The following is a 27592-nucleotide window of genomic DNA, read 5'->3' as shown; positions in this document are numbered from 1 at the left end:
CTTTTTATTGTTGCAGGGTCCAAGGCCAGCCATTCAACGTAGCACTGCACCAGTGTTTTTCAAACTCAGCCGCTTTACGATGGGTGGACTTCAACTCCCAGAATTCCCCAGCCATGGCTGGCTGGGGAATTCTGGGAGTTGAAGTCCACCCATCGTAAAGCGGCTGAGTTTGAAAAACACTGCACTACGCAACTGGGCCATTGCTACTTAGTCGGCAGATCTTACTTTTAAAAAATTATTGTTTTAGCGAGATGTGTGAACACCAATTCAGACTGAGCCGACGCTAAGTGATAACGTTTCTTAGTTATGGCTGCGTACAACCTGGGAAGGCTGTCCGTTGTGGCTTACTCAGCCAACCATGGTTTCGGAGAAACCCGCTCACAAACATCTGTTAGAAGAGATGACTGGCAGGCTTCAACTATCTGAAGGGTTGTCCTATCAAGGAGGCTGGCAGATTTAATCTCGGTCGCCCCAGAGGGCAGGACCAGAACCCAGGTCCAAGAATTGTAAACCAAGAATTACAAGACTCAGTGTTTCTCAGCCTCCTCAACTTGAAGATGGGTGGACTTCGACTCCCATGGCTGGCCAGGGAATTCTGGGAGTTGAAGTCCGCCCATGTTCGAGTGGTCAAGGTGGAGAAGCTGGGCTAGACATTGGAAGGAACGTCCTGCAGAACAGGCTGCCACATGAAATCTGATGCCTTTAAACATCTGTTGAAGGTGCTCCCAAGGATCTTCCTAAGATCCTTCTAAGCACTGTCCCAGCCTTGGATCACACGTGCCATAATCATGCAGCCGACCCAAACTATTTCTAACCTGTTACCCAATGTGCACCATTCACACGATTCAATTCAGCCCACTGGAGTTGGGCCGCCAATACACTTAAAAGTAAGTGTAGGCCTCACCAGGGCTTAGCGCGTGTGTCAGCCCGGCAGTTCAAAAACACGGGTGCACCTACAAGGCGTCATCTTTTTTCAGCCAGTGTTTTCGAAGTGTTGGATTCCAAGTCCCATAATCCCCAGTCAGCATGGGGGAGTTCTGGGGATTGTGATCCACCAAATCTGGAGTGGGGGACTGGGAAGAGGTGTGTGCAAAAAAAAACAACACAATTTTCACCCCCGCAGGGTAGGTTCACACACCTGGGTTGCAATGAAGTAGGGTGGATCCTGGTTTGCTATTTGGTGCCCCCCCCCGCTGTTGTCTTTCTGGGTTGGGGGAACCAGATCACAAAATGAGTGTTTCCTGGGCCATTTATTGGGGTCCAGCATCTTGTGGGAATCCAGCAACGGCATTGTGCTAAACGGGTTAAAACGTGAGCAGAGCCTACATAACGTTGCTCCTGGTTTTACAGTCCTACATGTGCGACAAAATCAGGTTTGTCTGCATGGGGGGCCCTGGGTTGCTCCCAAGGTACGAGGCCCTGAGTCGGCCAAAAACGGGTCCCAAGACCTTTTTTTTTTTAAACGTTCAGGGAATGTGGTGGTCTAGTGCATCGCCATCTAAAATCCAAGCAAGAATAAGGTTCAAATGGAGGAAAGTGAATAGATGCCAACTGCAGGGGGTGGGGTGGGGTGGGGTGGGGTGGGGTGGGGGTAGAAAAACTTTGGACCCTCTCAGATCAATTAGGGGTGCCTGCAGGGCGGTCAAAATCTCAAGAGGGCAGCCTTGGTTGCAGTTGTGGCTATTTCAGACAGACAGATGTGCACACACACACACACACCTGGCCTGTGTCCTCTGATGCCCTAAGACAGCAGCAATTGCTGTATTTGCAATAAGGCCAATCCAGTTCTTAAAGTCAGAACAGGACCACTGTATTGGAGATTAACAAACCTTTGGGCCTGGAAACACCTGCACTGAGAATGGAGTGGGCACACTCACAAAATGGTGGTGGTGAAACATTCCCAGGAGGGTCCATTTATAGGGTGCAAAGGCATTGCTGGAAATAACGGTGGGGTTTGCTTTGCAGCAAGCCGGCTTCCTAACTCATATTTTGCCTTTAAGACCTTGTAAAAAGGCGCTAAAGAAGGGGTTGCGGGACACACGGGTGCCCGTGGGCACTGTGCTGCCTAACCTGTGTGCTCAGGCTCCTGCGACAGATATTTCCTGTGGACCACAACAAATCTAAAATACTCCAAAACCCATACCAATTGACATCATGCCGGACTGAATTCACAAAATCCTTTAATGGCACTGAGGATAGAAGCCAGTGTTCCCGAGAGGCTTTCCCTCTGCGTACCTGAGGACCAGCGCACCACCAGGTCTTGCTTGCCTGCGCATGCTCTCACACTCCTTTCCCCATGTATTTTCTAGAGCATGGTGAAGGCATGGCCACCCAAGCAGTTCTTGCAACATTTGGCGCATCTCCTACGTGGTCCTCCCAGGGTGCAATCAGCCACGTGAGGCAGGCAAAGCCCCTCCCACAGGTGTTACATTTGAAAGGCCTGCTCCCACATCGCTTCAACTTGTCGCAGTGATTGCTCATGGCACCTAAGCGCCCTGCTTCCAGCCCCGCTTAGAAATACTGCTAGAAAGGAAGGCGATTCTCCTCCTGTCTTCGGCAAACAACTACCTGGGCTCGTCAGCCTGACCCCTTCCTTCCCCACAATCCGGCTTGGGAGCAATGCTGATCTTTTTTATCATGCAAAAACAGTCTTTGGCTCCGGCGCTCTTCCCGCACTGGGGACAGGTGGCACTATCCCCCTTCTCTCGGTGGCGCTTCTTGTGCAGCTGAGCCCCGCTCTGGAAGCTGAAGATCTTCCCGCACAAGAGGCACTTGTACCTTAGCCCTGCATGGAACGCGCGATGCGTGGGCAGGTAATGCTTGGTGAAACTCTTGCCGCACTCCCCGCACGGGTAAAGCGGCCTGTCCTGAGCCCTCCTCCGGAGCACGGCTGGCGCAACGCAGGCCTCTCGGCTTCGGGCACCGTCATGCGCCCTTTCTGCGGCCTGGTCCCGGGCCTGTTTGGGGAGGGGGCTTTGGCCGCCCACGTCTCCCCCGCAGCCGCCACTCTCCGCGTGGGCTCGCAGGTGAGCAGAAAGCTGCCACTTGTACACAAACTTTTCCCCGCATTCCTGGCACCGGCACAGCTTCTTAGTCACGGACACCATTGCCAGGCTGCGGGGACTGTCCGCGGCGCCGCCACCAAGGTGAGGGACGCCTCTGTGTTTCCCCGTTTTCTGTTTCCGCTGAGGCTGGCAGAGTATGAACTTCAGGAACTTACCAGCGGAGGGGGACCGGGCCAGCGCTGGTGCGGGAAGGGGGGGCCCCGCCGAGCCCCTGGTGCTGCCTGACCCGCTCGGCCCCTGCTTGCCGGGAACCCTCGGGGGTCTCAAGGGATCGGCGGGTGGGCCAGGCTGCCGCCGCGCTCTCTGGCGGCAGTACCTGTAGTGTGCTTCCAGGTTCACCTGCAGCTTGAACTGCCCTTTGCACCAAGCGCAAGAAAATGGTTTCTCCTCTTCGACGGGGACTTCTGGGGGCTGCGGCTGAGGGCCCTGCGCCCTCCCCGTGCTCTGCACGAGGGCCGGGGCCGAGGGTGGCCGGAGAGAGCCTGTGCAGTTCTCATCGCAGGCGGCGTGCGCCAACTGCATCTCCTCGAGGCGGTCTTCCGCGTGTGTGGCAAGGCCGGGCTGGGGCAGGACCGTTGTCCCGCAAGGACGAGACTTCTGCTCGGATAACTTTTCTGGGGCCGCGACAGGCACGGGCATCCGTGGAAGCTCAGCCCGCAGCTGGCACGGCAGCGGGACTTCCTCTGGGCTCGCGTCGCCCGATGCGTGCCCGGCCGATTCCAATTCCGACTCCGCCCGCGAGAGGCTTCCTCCGGAATCGAACGCGCTTCCTCCAACTGCCGGCACACGTGAACGCTCGGGACTCCCCTCGGCATAGCTCCTGCCGGTGGTCTCTTCTTTAGAGAGAGCGCAGGTGGCCTCCAGAGGGTCCCCCTGCTCAGGAAAGCTTTCCTTGCCCGTTGGGGACCGATCTGCATCTACTGGGGGAAGAAGGGAATTTGCAGTTATGACAGATCAGAAGAGGAGCAAGTCCAGTTCTGGCGGAAGCCCCCAGCCAACCTTGGTGGGCTTTATAAGAAGCAAAGCAGGACCAGAACTGGCTGGCCCTTGGAGGGGGGGGGCCACCAGGAGATCCAAGGGCCATAGGCTAAGCTGGGAAGCAAAAACATCCTGAAAAAAGGCAATGGCAAATGATATCATTGCCAAAAGAATACAGGGAATGTCCATGGAGTCACCAGGAGCTGAGCTTGGGGGAGACTTTATTCCAAGAGGAATGAAGCTGCGAGAAGTGGGGGGTTATCCCGGCAATCACCTCTTCGGGGCCTTAATTAAAACTTATTGCAAGGGAGGAGGACTTAATTCTCAATAAAAGAGCGCTGCCAGAAGAGGCTGCCACAAGGCTAGCCTGGACAGAGGGACATTAAAGAACGGCTTGACCCCAAACGGGGTCTTGCGCGCGTGCTGGACTCTGAAGCGCCACCAGCTGAGATGATGGGAGTTGTAGTCCAGCAGCTCCAGCAGGCGACAAGTTGGAAAAGACGGTCTTAACCCACATGAGAAAAGCAGCAACGATGGGTTTGCCATCTAAGAACAACTGCGGGAGATTGCGCTGACGCTGCCCTCGCCCAGCTCCCATGCGCTTTTACTCACTTGCAGAAAGAATTCCAGAAGGCGGGTCATCCAGGAGTCTCACAGGTTTGGGGACGTTCAGACGTTCGTTTTTTTCAACCCAGGCGAAGACTTCGGCCGAGGTGATCAGGCGCCCCCCTTGAAGGGAAACAGGCAGGTCAGAGAGGAGGCGCTTCAGTGTTTCCCAACCTCAGCAACTTTAAGATGCCTGGACTTCAACTCCCGGAAGAACCCTAACCCGATTTTACAGTCTTTTTTGTGGTGGTCATTAAGTGAATCAATGTGGTAGTTAAGGGAATCATGTGGTCATTAAGTGAATCACGCAGTTTCCCACTTATTTTGCTTGCTGGCAGCCAGCTGGGAAGGTCACAAATGGCAATCGTGACCCTGGGACACTGCCACTCTTGTAAGCGCAAGCTGGTTGCCAAGTGCCTGGATCGCAATCATGTGACCGCGGGGGTGCTGCAATGGTCATAACTTCGGGCACTGGTTGTAAGTCACTTTTTAGTGCCATCATAACTTCAAACAGTCACTAAACAAACGGTCATTAAGTGAGGACCACCTCCCTTTGTCCTCACTTAATGTTGGGGCCTGGGGTCCGAGGGGGTCAAATGGGATCAGGTTCAAAAAAGTCAAGGCTGTCATTGCAACATGCATGTTAAAAAGGGGTAGAACTTTTGATCATGCAGTCAGAACCATTTTAACTTTTCTGACCCCCCGTCCCTGCCTTGCAGACCCCTAAGATACATAAAGCCAATACAACCATCGCCGAGCAGAGAGCTCTGTGCTTTTAATTTGGCTTTCCCGAGCCTTGGAGGGATCGTGTCCCACATCCCCAGCTGGAACAGCAGAGTGGCTGGGGATGAGGGGTGTTGTAGTTCAGTCCTTGAGAAAGCATCTTGACGGGTAACAGCTGTTCTAATGACTTGTTTGTTACTCTTCGATCCCATCTTTCATAAGGGGGTCGAAGCTGTGTAAAGAGCCCTCTGTCCTCCCATTTTTGCCCCAAACAACAGCCTTGTCAGGTAGGCTAGGTGAGAGGGAGGGACTGGCGCGGAGTCCCCCCAGGAGCCTCCGTGGCTGAGGGCGACTCGAATTTGGGTCTTCTGCTCCTGGTCCAGCTTCTTTCCCGCTGGACCCCCCGGCTGCCCATCGGGCCGCCCCAAACCCCCAGCCCTCTCCCGCCCCGAGGCGGCTCCTCACCCACGAGGACCAGGGCCTTGTAGGTCTCCCGCAGCATTTCCCAGTAGAGCTCCTTCTGCGGCGTGGACAGCAGCCGCCATTCGCCCCGGGAGAAGCAGACGATGACGTCCTCGAAGCTGACCAGCCCCTGAAGCAGAAGCGTTTGCACTTGAGAAGCCAAGCAAGTCGGTTCACGCCCTGGTTTGGGCGGGGGGGGGCACGAGGACAGGATCGGGGCCTCGCTTGCAAATAAACAGTGACGTCATATTTGCCAGGCTGCTTCTGGCAGGAACCAGTAATTCCATTTTCTGATGAAACTAACCCAGTGATTCTCAACCTTGGCCGCTTTAAGAAGGGCGAATTGAAGTCCACACATCTTAAAGCGGCCAAGGTTGAGAAACGCTGCTCTGGGATGTTTTTTTCCACTTCCCGGATGGGCCCTCAGCCCCGGGATCTCCCATCCAAAGACGAGCCCCACCTAACCTTGCTTAGCAGCAAGATCAGCTGTCGCTGCCCTCAGCTCAACCCGATTTGGCCGACGCATTGAGAGCCTGGCAAAGCCACAACTTATTTTGGAGAAATTATTTTGGAAAAGCCTGCAGGCCCTTCCCCTTCAGACAGATCAAACAGATGCTTCTCCGGCTCTAAAACTTTAGACTTTTCTTTTTTTTCCGGCCAGCCCTGTTGAGTTAGCGTCGCCACCAGCTGCAAGAACCCGAGCGGGTGTCATCAGGAAGTGTCCGTCTCCCAAAGTTGCTGACATTTTGCACCCGCCTCTGGGGCTGAACTTTCAAAACGAAGAGAAGAAAAGAAACCAAACCCGATGAGGCGGAAGGGAGGACGACCTCCCCGTCCAGAGTCTGCTTTACTTAGCCTGATGCTAAGGCCGAACATCTGCCTCCCAAACTTCAGCATTTCGCCTGGGAATCCGGAACAGAGCCCTGGAGTCAACCGCGGCTCAAGCCCCTCCATTTCACTGGCTTCAGACCACGCAGGCCGGCCCGGCGACCCCCGTTCCTCCCAGGCTCGCCTGCCCCGTCGCGCAAGCCGACCTAGAGGCGCGCCTCCGGATTCCCTGCTTAACATCCAACCCGCGAGTCTGAGATCCGCCGGACGCTGGCCAGCTGCTGAGCCTGACCCCCTCGAGACGGGCGCAGCGCCTTGGCACAGCGCGCTACTGGGCTCCCCGCTGGCTTGCTGCCGCGCCAGGCTGGGCTACAGCCCCCAAGGTCTCCCAGTGGTCTCCCATCCTGCCGGCCCGCTGCAGCAAAGGCCTTCCTTTCCCAGCCGGGGCGCAGAGCTCCGGAGCGCAGGGCCCCTTGCAGGGCGCCCACTGCCGTGCGACCCCCAGGGAGGGCGCCGGAGGAGGGGGCGCTCCCTTCGCCCCTCGCGGCGGCGGCGCTTGGGCTCAGCCGCGCCCCCCCCCGTCCCTTTGCACCGGCGAGCGGAGGCTTCCCGCTCAAGGGAGCGCGGGGCTGGCGAGGCCCGCCTCCCCGGGCGTCCTTCTGCAAGCGGGCGCCCCAAGCCCGCCCGCCCGCCCCGCGCCCCTCGCCTACCTCCTCCTGGCCGGCCCCGGCCATGCTGCCCGCGATTCTGCCGCACTTCCCGCGCGCAGCCGGGGCGCCCCGCTGTTCGGCGTCCCGGGCGGGGACTCGGGCGTGGGGAGGGCGGTGGGCGGCTCCCCGGCCTGACGCAGAGGAGGCGGCCCCGAGGCGTGCAGGCAGGGTGCCCGTCCGCGCCAGCTTGGCACGACCAACTCTGGGCTCCTCTCTCAATGCGCGTTCCTGCAAGAGGGCAGCAGCTGGCACGAACCAGTTTTTTTGATGGAACCGACCCAGTGATTCTCAACGTTGGCCGCTTTAAGAGGCGGGGACTTCAACTCCCAGAATTCCCCAGCCAGCATGGCTGGCTGGGGAATTCTGGGAGTTGAAGTCCCCGCCTCTTAAAGCGGCCAACGATGAGAAACAGTGAACTAACCCTTTCTTGTCCATCTTTCCAAATGCTCCGGTAGCGCATCGTTCCTTTTTTGCACGATTTTGAAATAATGACCGTTTTTCATACCAAAAAAAAAAAAAAAAAGAACGAGAGACTTCAAAGCTCAGGTACAGGAAATTCCTCCTGTACATAACAGCATGATGCGCAAGCCTTTGCGCGCATTTTAACATCCACTCCACTCCCGAAGAAACAATGCAAGCTATGCCGGCTGTCCTGTCATTTGTCTTTATTTGCCCGGCACCTCTGATACAAAACCGCATCCTGAAAAGAATACGTGCACGCGTGTGTGCGTGCGTGTTTCATACACTGTCCTTTTTTAAAAAAAACGAGTTGGGCCACATCTGTATGAGATAAAAGGAGTTTTAAAATCAGGGCAGCGGCACCGGGAGCCGAGGAAGGTGAGAACGAACCCACCGAGCGGCAAGAGGTCAGACCCACGGGGCTCGGTCCGAGGGCGGGAAAAGGGGCTTGCAGTGAAACGAAAGCAGAAAAGGAGGGAGCACGGGGGAAAGGTGGCCAGTGTCACAAACACGGAGCCACAGAGAGGGCGAGCTGAGCCAGAAGAAGGGGAAGGCAGCGTTTTCATCCCCACGTCCGGGAAAAGGGTCTCTTCGCCAGGGATCCGTTCGGGGGAAGTCCTTCCAGGGCTTTCGAGGCCCAGCCTGCCCAAATGGTGGGTTATCCCATCAGAAACCCGACGGGAAAGGAATACGTGGGGCCAGCGGGGTCCGTCAGAAGCCCCAAGGACCTGCCGGTGGTGCACGTCCTGAGGTCGCTGAGCGTCCAGCGAGGTCAGGCTGCTCTGCGCTAGCGTCACAGGTGCAGGGCCGGCACGGTGTGGAATAGCATCCTGCGCATGCGCGGGTGCCCCACGGATGCTGCAGTGCAGAGGGGTGAGGGCATGGGGGAGTTTTCCGACCTCCTGTTCCCACTCGGTCCTCAATTCCCCAGAGGGCCGGGGCCCTTCTGAACTGGAGGGGCAAGATTCTTTGCCTTTAGCAAACTCAGCTGAAAAGGGGGGAGCCTTCTGGGGTAGCTGGCTGCGAGGAGGGGCCCTCGCCAGCTCCCACCGTTGGTGGCGCTTTTCGGGCGCAGCCAAAACGCCTTCGTGGCATGCCGCGTGGCCTCTGGCTCAAAGCAAGTCCGTCTTCTCCACCCCGCCCATCCAGCTGTCCCTCCACATCGGGCAGGACGACAGGCGTGGGGCTCGGTGGCCGCGGAGGGGGAGCCGGGGGGCTCGATCGGAGACGAGACGGACGGGCCAAGGTGCGGAGCTCTTCCCCGCCGCTGTGGGGTGCTAGGGGAGCGCGTCGCCCCCCAAGCCGGGCAGGAGCCGCTGGGCCGAGGCCTCGCCGCTGTGAGTCCTCAGGTGGTCCTTGAGCGACTCCTTGTAGCGGAAGCTGCGCCCGCACTCGGCGCACTGGTAGGGGCGCTCGCCCGTGTGGATGCGCTGGTGCTTCAGCAGGTTCTGCTTCCGGATGAAGCGCTTCCCGCAGACGGGGCACTGGAAGGGGCGCTCGCCCGTGTGCAGGCGCTGGTGGTTCTGGAGGTGCTCCTTGCGGCTGTAGCACTTGCCGCACTCGCCACACTTGTAGGGCCGCTCCCCCCGGTGGGTCATCTGGTGCCGCACCAGCCCCGAGTGGCAGTTGAAGGTCTTGCGGCACTCGGCGCACTCGTAGGGCCGGGCCTGGCCGTGGTGGCTCCGCTGGTGCACTTTCAGGCTCTTCTTCACCCCGAACACCTTGCCACACTCGCTGCAGCCGTGGGGCCGCTCGGCCGGGCCCTGGGAAGGGGCGAGGATGCTTTGCAGCTCGCTGTCTAATTCCGGGGATTTACCCGCTCGGCACGTGGCGGGGCTGAGCGGCGGGGGGGCTGGCCCGCGTTGCACCCCGTAGCCTTCCACCGGCGGGGGGGCGGCAATGGCGGCTGTCGCGGGGGACTCTCCCCGGAACGGCGTCTCCCGGGGTCTCACCGGCTCCTCCGGGCACAGGCGCGGCTGCTCTGCTTTGACGGCCATCCCGTCTCCAGCTGGAAGGGAAAGCGACACGAAGCCAGCCATTCAGTCGGGGCAACCTCGGCCCCTTTACAATGGTGGACTTCACCTCCCAGAATTCCCCAGCCAGCATGAAGACCTGGCTGCTTCTCCAGGACATTAATGGAGCTCTGGCACAGATGGGCATCAATATACCTTTGTTTAACCAATGATCACCTATCAAGACTTTCATGGCGTAGGGCCTGGTTACTTCAGGCCCTGCCTATCCCTGGTTGTTTCTGCTGGCTCAGTGCAAGCGGGCAGAGGGGCACCCTGCAGGTGCCATCTAACAGGGCCCAGAAAGGCAACTCCTCTGCCATGGCACCTGCCCTCTGCAATGCCCCTCCCCCAAATCTGAATGCTTCCACCCTGATGGCATTCAGGAAGCTATTAAACATCCTCCCAGGCTTTTTGGGGGGAGGTCACTCATGATTTCCCTTTTGTCTTTTGTAGCCCCCCCTCCCTTTTTTAATCGTAACCTGCCTAGAGTCATTAGGAGCCAAGAGACCCATAAACGGTATAAATAAAAAAAAAAAACGAATCTAAAATAATTAATGCTCCAGCTAGCTGCAGTCGCTTGCTGACCTCGGATGACCTCAGAAAAACAAAAGTGGACCCGGTTAATGTTTGCATGGCGGGGGGGGGGGGACCACCTGGACAGTCCAGGGCTGTTGAATAAACCAGGAAGTTGCAAACTGCAAGAAACGGGAATCTGCGGGGTTGCCAAGATCACGGCAGCTGGCATTGCTCCCGGAACTGAGTCCCTGGCACGTTTTCTGTAAGGGACTCCAGTCACACGTGTCCTTTTCGTTTTCGTTTTTTTCCTTCTAATTAGATGAAAAATCTGGAGTCTGTAGCACCTTTTCCAACTCCCCGATTTTGTTGCAAAGCACAAGCTTTCGTGAGCTGCAGCTCACGAAAGCTTGTGCTTTGCAACAAAATCGGGGAGTTGGAAAAGGTGCTACAGACTCCATTTTTGACCAATGTAGACGGCTCTCCCCCTTTAATTGTTAAATTAATTTTAACCAGTAAACCTGCCGATCAAGTCGCCAGGCGTTCCACTGAACTGTAGGGTGCCTCGTCTCTATGTTCAAAACAGGCAGTCCTTCAAAACCACAGATAAAAAGGGTGAAACCCACGTCCGAACCACGCTGGGTGGGAATTCCATTAACTGCCATCCCAGTTGGTGGGCAGAGGGTCTTTTAAGCAACTTGGTTTGTTCTCAGGGAGCGTTTAAGGAAGGGAGGATCCTAAAATGCGGGGCCACCACGGAGGAGGCCCTTCCTCTAGTTCAGCAGTTCACAAACATTTTGGTCTCAGGACCCCAAAGAGCTTTGGTTATCTCGATCGATATTTACTGTTTTGGAAATTAAAATGGAGAAAGGTTAAAATATTTACTTATTTGACTTTGCGGAAGCCCTGAAAGGGTCTTGGGGACCCCAGGGGACCTCCGGCCACGCTTTAAGAACCACTGCTTCCATTTATTGATTTATTTATTGGATCTGTATCACACTTTTTACGTACAGGAGTTTAAGCTGTGGCAAGCCTAGTGCCCCCTCCCCACCACAACCACCTTGTGAGGTGGGTCGGGCTGAGAGAGGAGGACTGCCCCAAAGTCACCCAGCTGGCTTTCGTGCTGAAGGGAGAATTTGAACTCGCCACCGCTTCCCGGTTTCCAGACCAACACCTTCACCCCTACACCAAACTGGCGTTCCAGCTTGAGCGGGACCCCGCCTCGTTTTCTTAAAACTTCCCTGCCTGGTCTAGCCGACAGCGCCGGAGAAAGGAAGATGGAGACGTCAGCCGACTGCTCACCTGGGCCACCGGGCACCGGGAGGGTCTCCCTTTCCGCCGAGTCCCACTGCTCCCGGACACAGGGCTCCTCCTCTTGCTTAATCCAGGATAAGAAGTCGTGGGCGGACATCAGGGCCTGAGCACCTGCAGGGGGAGAGGGGATTCCCCGGTCAGCCCCCAGGAGAGGATTTCAGGGAGCCCCAAAGGGGCATAGACGGGGCAGAGCCAGAAGAAACGCACCAGCAACATGCCCACGGAAGCAGGACCCACACAGGCATTGACTCAGTCACGTTTGCAGCCGTGCCCCGTGGCTTTTATTTACGCCTTCCTGCCTGAATCGAGGCTTCGGCGTTCAATTTGCACAAGGAAATTACACGTGTGAGGCTAGGCAGAAGCTGGCATAACCAAAAGGTGAAGCAGGCGCTGCTTTAAGCAGAGAGGACAAAAGCCAGGGATCTGGTCTAGGAGGTCCCTTCGGGAGGCAGATAAGAAGGAAGCAAGTCGTTAAGGAAACAAAGGACCTGGGCCAGACAAAAGAAGTGGGGCCTGAGCACATGGAAACCCCCACCCCATCCCATCACTTGTAAATCAACCCAGCAAGGACTTCTGGGATAAAAGGGGTCCCAAAGCCTGCCCGCTCTGAGTCATCTTTGGATCCAGACTTGGCGGCTTCGTCCCTCTGGCTAGTGCCTGGCAGCCTAGTTGGGAAGGACGTGGGTAACCGTGGATGAGTGTGTATGAGAAAGAGCAACCAGTAGAGTTTTGCTGTTACTTTAAATTCACTGGGTCTCCGTGTATTACAAAGAACCGCTTGTGCCTCAGTGTTCAGTTGGGAGTGATTTGTGTGTATCCCCAATTATTTCCCGGCTGTTGACCAGGGCTGCGTGTCTGTCTGCTCCAGCCGCACCTCTCTGGAAAACCCAGGTAGAAAGCAAGGGGGGCTGGCAAGATCCGCGTGCGTCAGCCGGCTGTGAGCGTGTGAGTGAGTGGCCATAAGCCGAACCCGGGAGCAGCGTGTGTAACACATGCTCAACCGACAGGCCGGGTCGCCCAACATGTTAAGCCATGGAAGCGAGCCAAGATGAACTCCGGACACCCTGTTCTTCACCCCCCCTCCGCCACTGGCCGCCCTTTCAGTGGGACGGTGCAAAATAAACGGAAAAATATCTAGCTTTGCAGCCCTCGGAAGACTTCGATTCAAGTTCGCACACATTTATGGGGAGATTGTGGGCTGAGCACCCTTTTTCTCAGCCTTAGCTACCTCGCAGGGCTGTTGTGAGCAAAAACTGCAGGAGGGGACCAGAGCAGCTTAAAAAAAGGGGGATAATCGAACCGTCAATGCTCATAGAAAAATGTCAAAGGCTGGCCCCCCACATCCCTCCCCACTGCTGGGGGACTCTGCCGAGGAACGGGCACTGCTGAGCAAGGCAGGCTGGGCTGGAAGAGCCTTTGGCACCCGAGAAGGGCAGAATTTGCAGGATCCCAGAACTGAAGGGATCTCTGAGGGCATCTAGTCCAGCCCCACTTGGTACAGGGCTGTAGGCTATGGGATCGTCCAACAGATGGCTCTCTCGCCAAAGACAGCCAATCAGCAGGCAGGATGGAACCACTGCACTGGTTCTGCGGGGGGGGGGGAAACAGGAGACTCCCAACTGCGCCCCCCCCACTGGGCCAAGGAAGTGCTGCATTCCGCTTACTTCGAAGCAGGCTTCCCCAACGTGGCGCCCCAGATAGTTCAGTTTCGTGGTCAAAAGTTCAGCATGGTCAATAGGGGTATCTGTTCAGTGTGGTCAAAAAAGTCAAGATGGCGGGCACGGCAGTGCAGGTGGAGCTTTGATGGCACCGCCGTGCCCGCCATCTTGACTTTTTTGACTACCACTCGCGGACACCCCTGCACAGGGGTGCCAGATTCTGGGACCCCCCCTTTGCCCCGACTGTCGGCACTCGCACCTGCACACGGGTCTGCGGCAAGGCCTCTGTCCTCGGGGAACTGCCCCCCTCCTGCGAACGAGCCCTCCTGCTTGATGCGGGTCAGGATGTCGGGCGTGGATGCCAAGGGCCCTGGAGTGGGGGAGAGGAGGTGAGGAGACGCTGACTCGACCCGGCAGCCCAGCCCGGGACCCCAGGCAGGGCGGGGGCAGCAGCCGGCCCCAAGCCCTCCTTGACCCGGGGCCGCCAAACGCACCCCGCTGGGGGCGGCAGATGAGCTGGGGGTGCCCAGCGCCCCTCCCTCCGCCAATCAAGGAAGCCCTGCAGTGCCCCTGGGGCAAGAACGGGTGCCTCCAAAGGCTGCACTGGCACGTAATCTGGCCTGCCTCTTTTTCTGCTCCCTTAGTCCTCCCTGCTCCTCAGGTTGGGTTTGCAAAAAACGAGGAGGAGGAGGAGGAGGAGGAGGAGGAGACACAAAGCCATTAAAGGCCTGCCAGCTGCAGTCGCGCCGCCGGCTAACCTTGGTTACCCTTGCTGTGCCTGAGGGAGGGTCTTGTCTCGGGCAACCTCAAGAGTCGGGCGCATTTAACCTCCCAGTTCAACCATCACAAGGCACACCCAGCCCAGACCCCTTTCCCGACCTGTGCAAGGCTCGGAGATCGTTTCGCGCCCCTTTGCGCTCGGCTGCTCCGGGATGCACGCTTCGGCTCCTCCGCGCTCGATCCTGGGCTGCACCTCCGGCTTGGGAACGCTGCCGTCAGCCCCTGGAGAAGGGGAGGAATCGGAGATTCTCGGGTACCCCAGCTGGGCTCCCCATCGCAGGGCTGGCGTTGCAACTAGACAACGACCGGTTCTGACGATAATGCGTCCGCCTACGTGTGCCCCCCGTCCGACACTTAAATGTAAGTGTTAATGTGAAGAGACAGAAAGCTCGTTTGAAACCTAATGAAAGCACAGTTACTCCAAGACGCAGAGCCAGCCGGTCTCGTGTCGGGAGGCTGTTTCCCCTTGCGACGAGCAGAAAAGCAGGAGGATCAGTGGCAGGTTCCTGCAAGGGACGCAACAACCGCGACGCCTCCATCACCCCTTTAGGAAAGCCACGTCCTGCCAGTACAACTAAACTCCAAATTATGGCTAATCGTCCGTATGGCAAAGCTCAACCGTCATTCCTCAACAAAAAAGCAAAATAATAATGAGAAAAAAAGATTTCAAGCTCCGAGTTCAAATCTTCCTTCTCCCGCAAATTCTCTAAGGGTCTCCCAAAAGCACGGGGCGAAATGGGAAAACAACAGAGGCAGGAAATGGGAAAACGAAAAAACTATCCATGAGGCTTTATCTCTTTTCTCCTGAAAAACTGGAGAAACAGACTATGAAACATTTCCTAGAATTTTCTTTTTTTAAAAGGAGATATAAAAGGATTAAGGGCCCTTCTTTGGCTACCCACCTTTTCATCCCCAAAAGAGCATGTCCGAAGAACACTTTGACAAAAGAACATTTACCCCCATTCGGGGAATATGGGCGGGGAGAAATTTAATAAATAAAACAAAATAAAAATTAAATTAAAATTTAAAAAATTAAAATAAAATAAAATATTTTTTTTTATATATATATATATATATATATTTACCCTATCAGTTCGTGACACCTCCAGTGCGCAGAGGACCAACCGCGCAGTCCATTTCAAATGCAGATGCAAGGATTAATTTCTCCCTCCAAGAAGGCCCTGATACTTATTTTCGCAGGGGGTGCCCCGCCCGCCACGTCCCTTGCACCTTCCAAGCTTTCTGATAAAAGGGCAGGAGGCTTGTTTGCCATTCACAGGGTGATATTAAGACCCTAATAATGAATACACAAAGCTTTGCAAAAGGTGAAGGCATCTGTTATATACCTAAGTCGCCTGTACACCCTCTCCCCAAAATTTCTGGTGGGGGGCTTCGATGGGCTGGACAATGTCTGGTGGGGCCCATGAGCCAAAAGAACATCTTTGACCCAGAGACCGACCTGATCCATTGCACCCTTTTATTCATTTAAATCAGTGTTTTTCACACTTGGCCGCTTTAAGATGTGTGGACTTCAACTCCCAGAATTCCCCAGCCAGCCATGCTGGCTGGGGAATTCTGGGAGTTGAAGTCCACACATCTTAAAGCGGCCAAGTGTGAAAAACACTGATTCAGAGCTAAAACAAGGAGCTCATAAAATACATATTGGACATATTTCAAAATATCCCCATTTTTCTGCACCCTTCCATCACTGCCACCCAAAAAAACTGGGAGTCTAGAAGATATCTTTCTTTCACCGTTTCAAAATAACTGGAAACGTTGCATCTCTGTTGTTCATCCGACATGGCGCAGAGGGAGGATGAAGCATCCTAGCCTCAGTTCCAGGGGTGCCGTTAAGGATTCTAGCAGGAAAGCTACAAAAAGCTCTCAGTCTAAAGGTGTTTGTGCCAGCAGGCTAAAATTAGACCGTTATAGTGAGGATTAGCACAGCCCCTCCGCACTGATGAGATGCACATTTATTCAGCTTTATGCAGCCTAAGAACCATCATCGGTTTCCAGAATTTTTCTGGACCGCTTCTGTGCATGGGGGCCATTTGTGAGATGTGTGTGTGGATGGATGGATGGATGGATGGATGGGTAATTCTTGGAGGTGGGTTTTGGTTCTGGTTGAACTATAGGTAGTCCTCGACTTACAACCATTCGTTTAATAACTGTTTGAAGTTATGACGGTGCTGAAAAAAGTGACTTGCAACCAGTCCTCGCACTTATGACGGTCGCAGGGTCCCTGCGGTCACATGATCAAAATTTGGGCACTTGGCAACCGGGATGTATTTATGATGGTTGCAGTGTCCCAGGGTTATGATTGCCATTTGCAACCTTCCCAGGGGACTTCCAACAAAGTCAATGGGGGAAGTCGGATTCACTTAACGACAGTGATTTGCTTAATGACTGTGGCAAAAAAGGTCATAAAATCAGGCATGATTTACTTAACGACCGCATCGCTTAGCGACAGATGTTCTGGTCCCAATTGTGGTTGTAAGTCGAGGACTACCTGCATTACCATTAAATTTCCATAAATGCACATAAGGACATAAGAGACAGGCGGCTGTCAATAGCATGATTATACCGAGTGTTAGCAAGGATTCGTAGTTCTCCTTCACGAGATTGTTGTACAGGTCTTTCTGCCACTCAGCCAAGTTCTTCCACTCTTCGGCAGAGAAATAGACCGCAATGTCCACGAATGTCACCGGCATCTGCAAATAAAAAAAAAATGCAGAGACGCACTGGTGGCCTCTGGAACCACAAGGCAGGTTTCGCATCCTGGTCCTGGACCTTGTCATGCCTTCAGGCCTGAAGTCAAACACCCAGCTGCAGCTGCTTCTTCCCTAGGAAACTTTGCTGCAAGACAGGACATCGCGCGATCAGAGAATTCCTCGGCCGCAAAGATGATGCTATGGACAGCGCCTTGCTCTGCATCGTACCCAATTCCCACCTTTTAAAATGAAACTTTAAAAAACTAGTTGTTATGGCAGAGATTCTGTGATATCTTGTTTTGTTCATATTATAGTAGTGAATTCACTGATAATCCAGTGACTGCTGGTAAGTATAAAATATAAGATACATTTTTTTCTTTCCCTTCGTAGTCCCTATTTTTAATTTTTTAAAGTTTCTTTTAAAAAAAAAACTATTAAAGGTTGTTTTGTTACTAAAAAAAGGTAAAACATCTATTTTCATCTGCACCATTCGCATGATGAGGTCGCGATACCCGTGATGCCATCGCAGCTGGAACTGGGCGTGCGTGCTTCCGGTTGTTACCCTTTTACCTTTCCCTTGAACTGGGAAAGAAGAAGAGGATCATTTTCCGATTTCCTAAGAAAAGCAGGAAATGACCGTCCGCTGCAGGAATGAATGCCTGGCCACGCGCGTTCCGGTCCCCCTCTTAGCTGCTGCTGAAATGAAAGCACCCGACTCAAAAGAGACCCCGACCGAGGCACGAGTCTCCAGATTCTGCAGTCATAATGGAGGTCTGAATTTTGATCCAAAGGAAGACTCAGGCCATTGAGGAGGGGGGCAAGGAGGTTTTTCTCCACTTGAAACTACGGGGAGGAGCCGCCAAGCAGAGATGACGGGGCCGGGCAAGTAAAGGAAAGCAGAGGGAAGCAAATCAACCTGGGTTTGGGATGGGGGGGGCACCTGAAGGAGGGGCAGGAGGGGGGTGCAGAAAGACAAGACAGAAACCGCAGCTGTGCAATCGAAGCCCAGCCCCTTTTTAGGTGCGTCCGCCCCACAACAACCCTGTGAGGTAGGTTGGCCTGAGAAAAAGAATGACTGGTCCAAAGGGAGCTTCTCTGGCAGAGGGGAGATCAGAACCTCCTCACTCCCAGTCCAGCAAGTCTGGGTCTGTGTCCCATAAAAAAGTTTGAGTGATGGACTGAATCTAGTTCAGCTCCTTCACCATCAGACTATGCTGGTCTCACTAACAGAAGCACAGGCAGTCCTTGACTTACAACCATTTGTTTAGCAACCATTTGAAGTTACAACAGCCCTGAAAAAAGTGACTTACAACTGGTCCGCACACTTACAGCCATTGCAGCATCCCCGCAGTCACGTGATCTAAATTCAGGTGCTGGGGAACCGGCATGTATTTACAGCGGTTGCAGCGACTCGGGGTCACGTGATCGCCATTTGCGACCTTCCCAGCCAGCTTCCGACAAGCAAAGTCAATGGGGGAAGCCAGATTCGCTTAACAACCGCTGTGATTTGCTTAACGACTGCGGCAAAAAAGCTTGTAAAATCAGGCACAACTCACTTAACGACTGCATCGCTGAGCAACAGAAGTTCCAGTCCCAATTGTGGTCATAAGTGAAGGACTACCTTTAGTTAAGTGCGTGGTGTGAAAGCAGCCCAAGGGGTGGTGATGACCAGTGAAGTCCTAGAGGGCTGAGGCCTCAAATAACCCTTCCATACAGCCTACGCCTCTCCCCTTCAGCCTCTCAAACAGGGGAGAGGCGTCTCTGCCGGCAGCCAGATAAAGGGCTTTCTTGGGGATCTGTGGAACTCCCTGCCTCAGGTTCCAACGGGAAGGTCTTCCCTTTTCAGAAGGTCAGGGTCTGCAACCGCCCTGCATTGGGATTTCAGATATATTTACCCTTGGCCTTTAGCTTTACTTCTTTTAAACATTTTAAATTTTGCCTGGGTTTTAAAGGCAGCCTTAGAAGAGCAGATACAAACCCTCACCAATTCAGAAATAAAAAGTGTTGGCCCGGTTTTTATGTTGATGTGCCTATTTAGCATGATTACCAGCCTTCCTGACATTGGTACCCCCTCCAGATGTGCTGGGAGGGCAATTCCCAGCCAACACATGTGGGGACACCGCCTCCCAGAATTCTGGAAGCTCCAGGCCCAGCATCACACCTGGGAGCCACCCCCTTGGAGAAGACACCAGTTCTCAAGCCCAGGTCTAGCCCATTCTGGTTGCTTCGGGGAAGAGACGGCACCCAGTCACCCAGGCCACCCATTGTCGTGAGGAAGCAGCACCTTCTCTTTCTAAGGTTCCTCGTTCCACTCCCTCAAGACCCCGCCCCTTTCTCTTTATGGACCGGTTACCTTGGGGATCTCTCCCTTGGCCCCGGGGGGCAGCCTCAGGACCCAGAAGTTCCGGTTCTTCAGCAGGTTCTCCACGTTCTCCAGCCTCCTCTGCAGCAGGCCGTACTCCTGGATGAGGGTCCCCAGGACGGCCCACTTGCTCTCCAGCTGGTTGCCGAACTCCATGGCTGTCTTCTCGCAGTCCAAGAGTTTCTTCTCCGCCGTCCCAGACCGCCCTTCCAAGCTGAGCAACCGTGTGGCCAGCAAGTCGATCTTCCTCTCCATGGCCTGCACCGTGGCTACGACGCTCCAGAGCGAGGCCTCGGCGGTGTGCAGTTGCGCTTCTCTCATGTGGCTCAGCTCAGGGACCAGCGGAGGCTGGAGGGGCATCAGATGTTGAGCCTCCACGTTCCATTCTTGGAGCTGGAGAGGACCGAGATTGGAGATCAGAAGACGAAAGCTTGACCCTTCTTCCGAGAGCCCAAGAGCTCGCCAAGCAACCCTCCCTGCTGAACCCAGCCAAGGACCCACTACGAATGACCGAGCGCCACAGAGATGGACGCAGCCAAGAAACGGGTTCACGCCACTGATCTTCTAGCCCAGGAGGACCATCTCTGCTTGGCAGCAGTTCTCTGGAATTTCAGAGCGGTTTCTTAGCTGGACGTTTCTGCAGGAAACGCTGGTGCCGTACTCATTCCTCCCGCTCTTGGTCAATCTCAAAGGCTAAATAGGATTGGGCTAGTTAATCCCTGGAAGGGAGATCACCAGGAAAGCCCACAGCTGGAGCCCAGAATGGGAAGCTGGACAAACGAGACAGAGGAACACAAGGCCGGGCCCTTCTGCGCTGCTCTCAAGAGAGTCAACCAGAGTCGAGTTCAACTCTCCCTACGAACGCTCCCGAAGAACAGAGTTCTCCACTCTCCCTAGGTAGCACCTTTCATACCCAGAGTAAATTTATCATTCCGTGGGTGGTTAGAACAGGAAAGACCTTAGAGGGCATCAGACTGAGTGCGGAATAAGGTTTTGGCCTCTTTGCTCTGAAGGGGCAAATCAGAAAATCAGAAGCTTCTCCTAACGCCAACCGAAGCCCCTTCACAGCGAGAGCCAGCTCCCGGCTTTCCGATCTTTGGGAGAAGGAAAGGAAGGATTTCCCCCTCCTTTCCGAAGTTGATAGGAAAGGCCTGCAGGAGACGGGCGCCAGAGAAGCCACTCCAGGAATTTTGAACTGCAGCTCGGATTTATGGGAAATGCAAGCGAAAACATCTGGCTGGCCCCATCGGGCCTTCAGCCATGCTCGATGGGAATTCGGGGAACCTCAACCATCCGAAGAGCCCCGAGACGCCAACCACCCCCATTGCTACGGAGCTACATCCAGATTTCATGGGAGCGCATCCCTCAGAATTCATAGCTGTAGTTCCTGCTGGCGGGGGGGGGGGGGGATTCTGGGAGATGCAGTTCTGACAACTCTGGAAAGCGCTAGGTGGGGAGCACTGTCCAAGGTGGTAGGCCAGTGTTTCTCAACCTTGGCCACTTTAAGATGGGTGGACTTCAGCTCCCAGAATCCCCCGTGCTAGCTGGAGAATTCTGGGAGTTGAAGTCCACCCATCTTAAAGCGGCCAAGGTTGAGAAACACTGCCGTAGACAAACAGTGGCCTAGACTGGAATACCTTTGATTTGGAATCTTGCAAGAAGTAACATAATCTGCCCTTTCTTAATTCTTCTTCTTAATGCAACTTTCTCGCCCTCAAATATTAAGGCAGGAAAAAAAATGGCTGCTGCGTTCTTTTGTTTATTCCTACATCTTTTGAATAAAGCTTTTATCAAGAAAAACTACTGTACTGAGCTGTTCCATTTTTTTAGACCATCCACAACGCTTCCCTGGCCTACCTTATCTGGGTGACAAACATCTGGATGACCATTAGATGGCAGGAAAGAGCCAGATCAGCTTTTCTTTTCCTTAGTAACCTCCATTTAAAATAAATAACTGCAACGTATCTGACAGTTCAAATCTCTGGGAGAAACTTTTGAGCAAAATAATTAAACCCTTGAATAGATGGCACCACCCTGAAGATAGCTACATTTTCAAAATTATTACTATTATTTAATGTATGAATAGCAGGATCAAGAAGTAGAGCTGCTACGGACAGCAGGTGTCGGGCTGAATGTGAATGAGCTGCTCCTCCTAAAAATTAAAAATAGCTGAGCCGAGTTCTTCCTTAGGTTCAGATTAAAATGTTTTGTTCGCAGGATCCCACTGGGCGGATTACCTGCTAATGAAGATGTGGGGAGAAGAACTACAGAAGCAAAGAACAAGATATGTGTTTCAGACCAGGCTTCTCCAAGCCGGCAGCTTCTAGAGGTGCTTTGACTACAGCTCCCAGAATTCTCAGCCCTGGGAACTGGAGAATTCTGGGATTTGCAGTCCTTACGCACTTCTGGAGCGGGCCAAGTCCGAAGACAAAAGTGATAAAGATGAACAAGTCGAAGCCAAGAAAATGCTGAGCCAACGGGAACCAGGAAATTGCACTATGTGTGAATGTGTGTGCAAGTGTGCAAATGGAAGGGCCTTTGCCACCCACCACATCCCAGGAGCTCCGGAGCCAGGCGCTCGAGCATGCACGGATACCCCCTTAGGCTCAGCCGTTAACCACGCCAGGCCAAGATCTAGGCTGGGGTAGAGGTTGGACTAGGAGCAGGAAGACCCAAGTTTAAGGCCAAGGAAGCTTAAACTTCCCTGGGAGACTGTGGTCAATCTATTCTCGCTCACTCACTCTCTGCCTGGCCTACCTCACAGGGGTGTTGTGGGGGAAGCCACAGACAGGGCAATGTTTTGCCTGCTTTCTGGAACTCCTGGAGGAACAACTCCACAGGACGAAAGGAAGAAGATGCCATTGGAGCCCCGGCTGCTACCCACAGCCAGTGCCAAGGAATGATATGGACCGCAGGGGCATTTCTAGCCCCTGCTCTCCCACCGGCCCAGGAGAGTGCCCTGCCACAAGCAAGCCACCTTACGTGGGTGCAGGACCACGTGCAGGAACATGAGCCCCCAACAGAGCCCAAGAGGGGCAGAAGTCCAGGTGGGCGCCCCAGAGTTGCGACGGTGGGAAAGGCTGCGAGGAAGCCGGGGAGCCCAGGCCAATCCGGGGGCGGGGGGCTTGCGGGGTCTTTTCCCCCCAGCACTGCTTCTGGGTCAGGCGGGAGAGTCAGGGAGGGGCTGCGGCCCTCCCAAAAGACACTTCCTGAAAATCCAGCAGTTTTCTCACACTTTGGGGAGGGGGCGTTGGGGAGCCCCTGAAAGATGGGGTAGGGTTTATGTGGTTTTTCTTTTTCGGGATACACGCTGTGGATCCTTTTCTCTTCTTCCTCAAAAGCCCTTGGAGCCACTGGGACTTGGGCATTCTTTAAATCTAGGCGAGTAAGCGAATAAATTAAAAAAGTGCCATAAGCTGAGAATCACTAGATCAGTGTTTCTCAACCTTGGCGGCTTTAAGACGGGTGGACTTCAACTCCCAGAATTCCCCAGAATTCTGGGAGTTGAAGTCCACCCGTCTTAAAGCCGCCAAGGTTGAGAAACACTGAGCTAGATGCACCAAAACGGGCTTAACTAACCTAAAAGGCCTGAACCGGAGCAGGAGAGCAAAGCCAGCCTTCCCCATGGCACCCATAGGTCGGGCAGAACAGGTTTCTCCCAGGCCTCCCGCCTTGTGGCATCCGGGCCCGCCATCCTGCTCGCCCAAGCCGCGACCTGAGCCCCTTGCAAATCCTGCGGCTGCACCCCTTGGCTTGCCAATGCTGGGTTATTCCCCCCTGGGGTCGATTTCTTCTGCACAAGGGTCTGTTCGGCCAAGCCCACCCTCTCGCTTCCTTTGCGGTTCGGTGAATTGTGAATCCGGGCCCCGTGGGGCAAACTCAGCCGGAGCCCTGTCCTTCCTACCGAATGAAATAAACTGGATTCGAAAGCCTCGCCCGGCTTCTCAGTCCGTTTCAACGGCAACTAAGTTCATCGTGGTCCAATTCGTGTCCAGGTTATTGCTACGTATGAACCAGCCAATTGATCCAGCTTTCTGTCTGGAAGAATGAGAAGGATCAGGGCCAACGGGGGGTCAAAAAGGTCAAGACGGCACCCACGGCCATGAAATCAAAGCCCTGCCCCTCTTTTGTCTGTGTTGCATGCTTTGCTCACACAGTGGCGGCTGACATTTTGACTTTTTCGACCTCCCCTGCAGGAAGGAGCCCTAAGGGAGGTAATCTTGTGCCCCAAAGGCACTACAGGTGTTCAAGCTTGCAAGGGGCTGAAACCACCAGCTTTCACTCACCATGAAAAAAGGACAAGCATGTTTCTAGGCCTGTGTAGTGGAAATGTGTCTCCCTGGAAAGATGGAAGAAATGCTCCAGGATCAGCAGATTTGTGGAGGTGAGCCAACATTAGAAATTCAGTTATTTATTTATTGACTTTGACTTTGGTGCCACCTGACCCCAGGCCACCTCGGCTAAGATGCACGCAAATCCTCTTTGCTTTGCACGTTATGCAGATCCCACCATTTGCTTATAGATTTTAGCACATCCTTTTCAATCCACAATACTTGGTCAAAAGGCTTTTAATGGTATCACAGCCAAAGAGGGCTACCCGTTTGAATTAATTCCACCAGCAGCTTAACGATTATGAGAAGCCCGTATTAATTGGTGGAGCCATACGTTAAAAAAGCATTACTATTCAGGGCATTAAGATGCAATACATAAGGAATAGAAGGAACATGCACTCGCTTATATACAATTAAAACGGCCTTTTCTGCTGAAGAGCTTGGTTGTTTCTGTTAAAAAAAGGGAGACTACTGTGTCATCGTGGGTCTACGTAATCACAGCAAAATGGCTAAACTGGAATTTACAAAACATGTAGATCCATGTACTGGATATGGAATTTACCAGCCCCTCCGCAGATGAGAAAACAGGGACTGCAGATCAGACTTCCCCACCTGGAAATTTCAGTAGGCACGGGGACTGCAACTCCCAGAATTCCCTGGCCAATACAAGCATGCTGGCTAGGAGTTCTGGGGGCTGGAGTCTAAAGACACCCCAGAGTGCCGGGTTAGGGGAGGCCGAAGGAAAGATGAAGGGGCTGGACCTGGACCAAGGAGACCCAGCCTCGAGCTGCCGTTCAGCCACCGGGTGACTTCAGGCACTCACGCCTTCCCAGCCTGACCCGCCTTGCAGGGCTGTTGTGGTGGGGATCAAGTGAGAGGCAGCCTCCCGTGCCCCCCGGGGACGGTCAGCCAGAAGGAGGGAACGGGGCATCAGGGGAACGGGCCCCCAGGCACGGAGGGTCCCCACAGAGCCTGGGTGGGGGCGCCGGGTGCTCCAAGCCCACCGCCCAGGAGAGGGGCGGGGGGGAATCCGCCGGATCCCCCGGGAGCCTGGGCGGGGGCGGCGGGGGCGGCGGGGGCGGCCACCTGCAGGGGCAGCCATGGGGGCGCGGGGGAGCAGGAGCGACCCCCGGCGGGAGGGTGGGAAGGCCGCGCCGCCCTCCCCGCCCGGCCAGAAAGTTGCTCGGCGGCGGCGCCTCCCGCGCATCGCCCGCCACAACTGCGGCCCCCCGCCCGCCGCCGCCGCCGCCGCCCGGGGTGCCGAAGGGTCCCTCGGCAGGCCGCCCCGCGGCGGACCCGGGCCGGGGAAAGGCGGGCGGGCGGGCGCGGCGTCCTCCCTCCCTCCCCCTCCCCCTCCCTCCCCCCGCGGCCCGGGCCCGCCGTTCCCGCCGCCTCGCGCCCCCCGGGCCCTCTGCAGGGCGGGCGCCCCTGCTCGGATGCCCCCGCCCCGAGGCAGCCCGAGCGCGGCGGGCCGTGCGGCGGGCCGTGCGGCGGGCCCCCTCCCCTCCCCTCCCCTCCCGCCCGCCGCGGGGCTGCGCGTGCCCGGCGGGCTCCCCCGCGGCCGGGCCTGCCCTGCCCCCGCCCCGGCCCCCGGCCCCGGCATCAACTTCCGAGCGGGGGAGGGGGCTGCCCGCCCGCCCGCCCGCCCCCGCGTTCACCTGGGCGGGGGCCCACTCCGCCATGGCGGGCAGCAGCGCTGGGGCGTCCGGCCGCGCGGGGAGGCGGCGAGCGGGGCTCCAGGGCAGGGCCGGGCCGGGGCGGCGGCGGCGGCGGAGCACGAGCGCGGGCGGGGTGGGGCGGGCGGCGGCGGCGGCGGCGCGGGCGGGCGGGCCCGGCGGGCGGTGCTGCGGCGGCGGCGGCGGCGGCGGCGGCTGGTTACATTGCGAGGAAACCTCCAGCGCAACTGTAGCGATTCGGCCGCGGCGCTCCGGGGGGCGCCCCCTGCAGGGCGAAGGCGGCACGGCCGCGCCCTCCGCCGCGCCCCGCCGCGCCCCGCCCCGCCCGGTCCCGGGGCCTCGGGGGCCACGGCGCCCCCGCCCGCCCTGGGCGTCGGGAGGGGCCGGCTCCCGCTTGCGCCGAGCGGGGCGCCCCCTGGCCGGCCGCCCGGCCCGCCCTGCCCTGTCCCCCGCCGGCCGCGCCTCCGACCTCGCCCGGGGCCGCTTCCCACGTGCTGTGGCCGCGGGCAAAGCCGGTCCGGCTTCCCGGGCTGATCCGAGCCAGGCGCTGGCGGCCGTGAGCGGCTCCCGCCGCCCTCTCCCAGGGTGCGTCCTGCCTTCCGGGCCAAGGCTACAGCCCAGGGGTTTCCTGTTGGTGTCCCATCCCAGGTCCGAGCTGTCTTCGCTGTGTCCAGCTCATTTTCTTGGCAAGGAGATGCGAGGGGCTTCCTCCCGCCTTCTTCCAGGATGCTCTCGACTCCCCCTCCGAGTCTGGAGCCCCAGGATTTCCTGGTGGTGCCCCATCCAACTCCCCGCTGCATCCTACCTGCTTCGCCGGTGTGAAATCCATAGGTCCAGTGAGATTCCCATCTCGATTTCCTCCCTGCGAGCGCTGCAAGCCTGCTGGGCTCCGGCGCGGCTTCCCTTGGCGTGGGAGCCCCAACAGGTGTCTCGATCGGCAGCGGGCCCAGCGAGGCGGCTCCTCCAGCCGCAGCCTCCTCCGTGGGCCATGCGTGTAAAACGGCCCCCCGCTCTCCACCTTTGCGCCTGCTTGTTCCTGGCGATGGGCGTTTTCCACAGCTCCCCCGCTGCTGCCCCAAGGAGCGGGTCCTGCAAACAGCGCCTGGCAGCCCCGGTTTATCTGGTGTTTATTTTAGTGTGCATCTGTTGGACTGCACAGGTTTTTATTCAAAGAGTGTTTTTTTAATGGGTTTTATTGTGAACTGCCCAGACAGCTTCTGCTGCTGGGCAATTTAAAAATGCAAACAGATAAATAAAACAAGAATTAGGCCTGATTGGGTACGTGAGCCAAAGTTAAGCTTCTCAACTTCCTCCTGGCTGCAAATGCATTATTTCCAATGCTCATAAATGCAACACGCCTAAAAACACGATTTTATGGCCTGCCGGGGCTGATCTGATCCCGCAGACCCCTCTGCGCCCACTCCTGCCTGGCGCAAAAGCGGTCCGCTTTGGTCAGCGTTTCCAGCGGTATGGACCTTGCGGAATTTGGGAGTCCACAAATGGAGGCCTGGCTGGGGATGATGGGTGCTGTGGACAAGCACATCGGGAGGACCTTGTCTTGACACAAATGGGTCCTACGCTTATTCAAAGGACAAAAGTCACAGCAAAACGAAAAGAATGGGTCTGCGATGTGGTCCATAGACTTCGGGTGCCTCAGCTGGGACCGTGTTGCTGTCAAAAGACGGTGGCCAAAATGTAGAGTGATTTTTTTAAAAAAAAGATTGCCCAGCGCAGGTAGGAAAGGAAACGCTGGAAAAGTCAAGACTCTCCCGGGCCGGCTCAGCGTCTGGGGCCTTCGTGGATCCATCTCTTGGCAACGCCACCGAAGTGGCTTCTGTTGCCTTCTGAATTCCTTTTGGACTTTCCAGTCTAACCCAGTGCGCTAGAATCTCCTGGTTGCCTCCCATCCGAGCACAGACCAGGCTCAACCGGCTTAGTTTTTTGAGATCCATCAAAGTTGGCTGGGAACTATGGGCTAAAACATTAAGATGGGCTTTAAGCTAACATTTTTGTTCTACAATTGCATTCCTATCATGATATAGTTTCCGAACTCCTCTGAAGGCTGATCCTTATTCTGCTAAAACAGCACCGAAGGGACCTCTCTGCAGCTGGGGGAAATGCTGAAGTTTAGCTTCCGCTCGCTCGCTCTGCTGCAACATTTTGTTGCAGAGCCCATTGTTGCTCCGAAGAGAATATTCTGCCTTTCGACAGATGGGTTGCAAGAAATGAATAAATTCACCGAGCTACGGTGATTTCCAGGCCACGGATTACATGAGTGGAAATCCCTTTTTGATTTCTCCCCCTATAATTCTTGCAGAGTTATAGTTCCTCTTTCCTCATGAGAAATACAGTCAAAAGAGAGGTTTTTGCAGTAAAAATATCATTTTAAGAAAATCAGTTCTTG

At 55.6% G+C, this 27592-nt stretch overlaps 2 protein-coding genes across 6 annotated transcripts; both read right to left on the bottom strand.

Annotated features, from left to right (window-relative positions):
• Positions 1 to 1818: 1818 nt before the first annotated feature.
• LOC103052250 (uncharacterized) lies at positions 1819 to 7640 on the bottom strand. The gene is made up of 4 exons (XM_088150796.1): positions 7373 to 7640; positions 5838 to 5964; positions 4656 to 4772; positions 1819 to 3985 (listed from the first exon to the last, which is right to left on the bottom strand). Exons 1-4 carry the CDS (start codon positions 7394 to 7396, stop codon positions 2565 to 2567), a joined length of 1689 nt encoding a protein of 562 aa, XP_088006922.1. The 5' UTR covers positions 7397 to 7640; the 3' UTR covers positions 1819 to 2564.
• A 355-nt stretch (positions 7641 to 7995) lies between these two features.
• LOC103067635 (zinc finger protein 398-like) lies at positions 7996 to 25722 on the bottom strand. Of its 5 annotated transcripts, XM_088150795.1 has the most exons (8): positions 23468 to 23496; positions 23086 to 23219; positions 19173 to 19574; positions 16693 to 16819; positions 14208 to 14330; positions 13588 to 13698; positions 11659 to 11781; positions 7996 to 9839 (listed from the first exon to the last, which is right to left on the bottom strand). In XM_088150795.1, exons 3-8 carry the CDS (start codon positions 19539 to 19541, stop codon positions 9109 to 9111), a joined length of 1584 nt encoding a protein of 527 aa, XP_088006921.1. In that variant the 5' UTR covers positions 19542 to 19574; positions 23086 to 23219; positions 23468 to 23496; the 3' UTR covers positions 7996 to 9108. The 5 variants fall into 5 exon arrangements, with proteins under 5 accessions (XP_088006921.1, XP_088006917.1, XP_088006920.1 ...); XM_088150791.1 differs by lacking the exons at positions 23086 to 23219; positions 23468 to 23496 and adding an exon at positions 25171 to 25705; XM_088150794.1 differs by having other exon boundaries at positions 23086 to 24415.
• Positions 25723 to 27592: the final 1870 nt, after the last annotated feature.

The sequence above is a fragment of the Python bivittatus genome, unplaced genomic scaffold, assembly GCF_059951505.1.
Source record: "Python bivittatus isolate LINGU-HERP-01145 unplaced genomic scaffold, Pbiv_v1 ctg000610_np1212, whole genome shotgun sequence".
Taxonomy (NCBI): Eukaryota; Metazoa; Chordata; class Lepidosauria; order Squamata; family Pythonidae; genus Python; species Python bivittatus.
The sequence above is the reverse complement of the archived record's forward strand: the minus strand, read 5'-3'. Positions and strand labels throughout refer to the sequence as shown.

Coding starts and splice junctions, on each gene's coding strand:
- LOC103067635 (XM_088150791.1), bottom strand. CDS start 25,194: ATGGCGGAGTGGGCCCCCGCCCAG. Junction 19,575..25,170: donor CGGAGTGGGCCCCCGCCCAG/GTGAACGCGGGG, acceptor GGTCCTCTCCAG/CTCCAAGAATGGAACGTGGA. Junction 16,820..19,172: donor CCAAGGGAGAGATCCCCAAG/GTAACCGGTCCA, acceptor TTTTATTTGCAG/ATGCCGGTGACATTCGTGGA.
- LOC103052250 (XM_088150796.1), bottom strand. CDS start 7,396: ATGGCCGGGGCCGGCCAGGAGGAG. Junction 5,965..7,372: donor CCGGGGCCGGCCAGGAGGAG/GTAGGCGAGGGG, acceptor CTTCTGCTTCAG/GGGCTGGTCAGCTTCGAGGA. Junction 3,986..4,655: donor TTCTGGAATTCTTTCTGCAA/GTGAGTAAAAGC, acceptor TTCTTCCCCCAG/TAGATGCAGATCGGTCCCCA.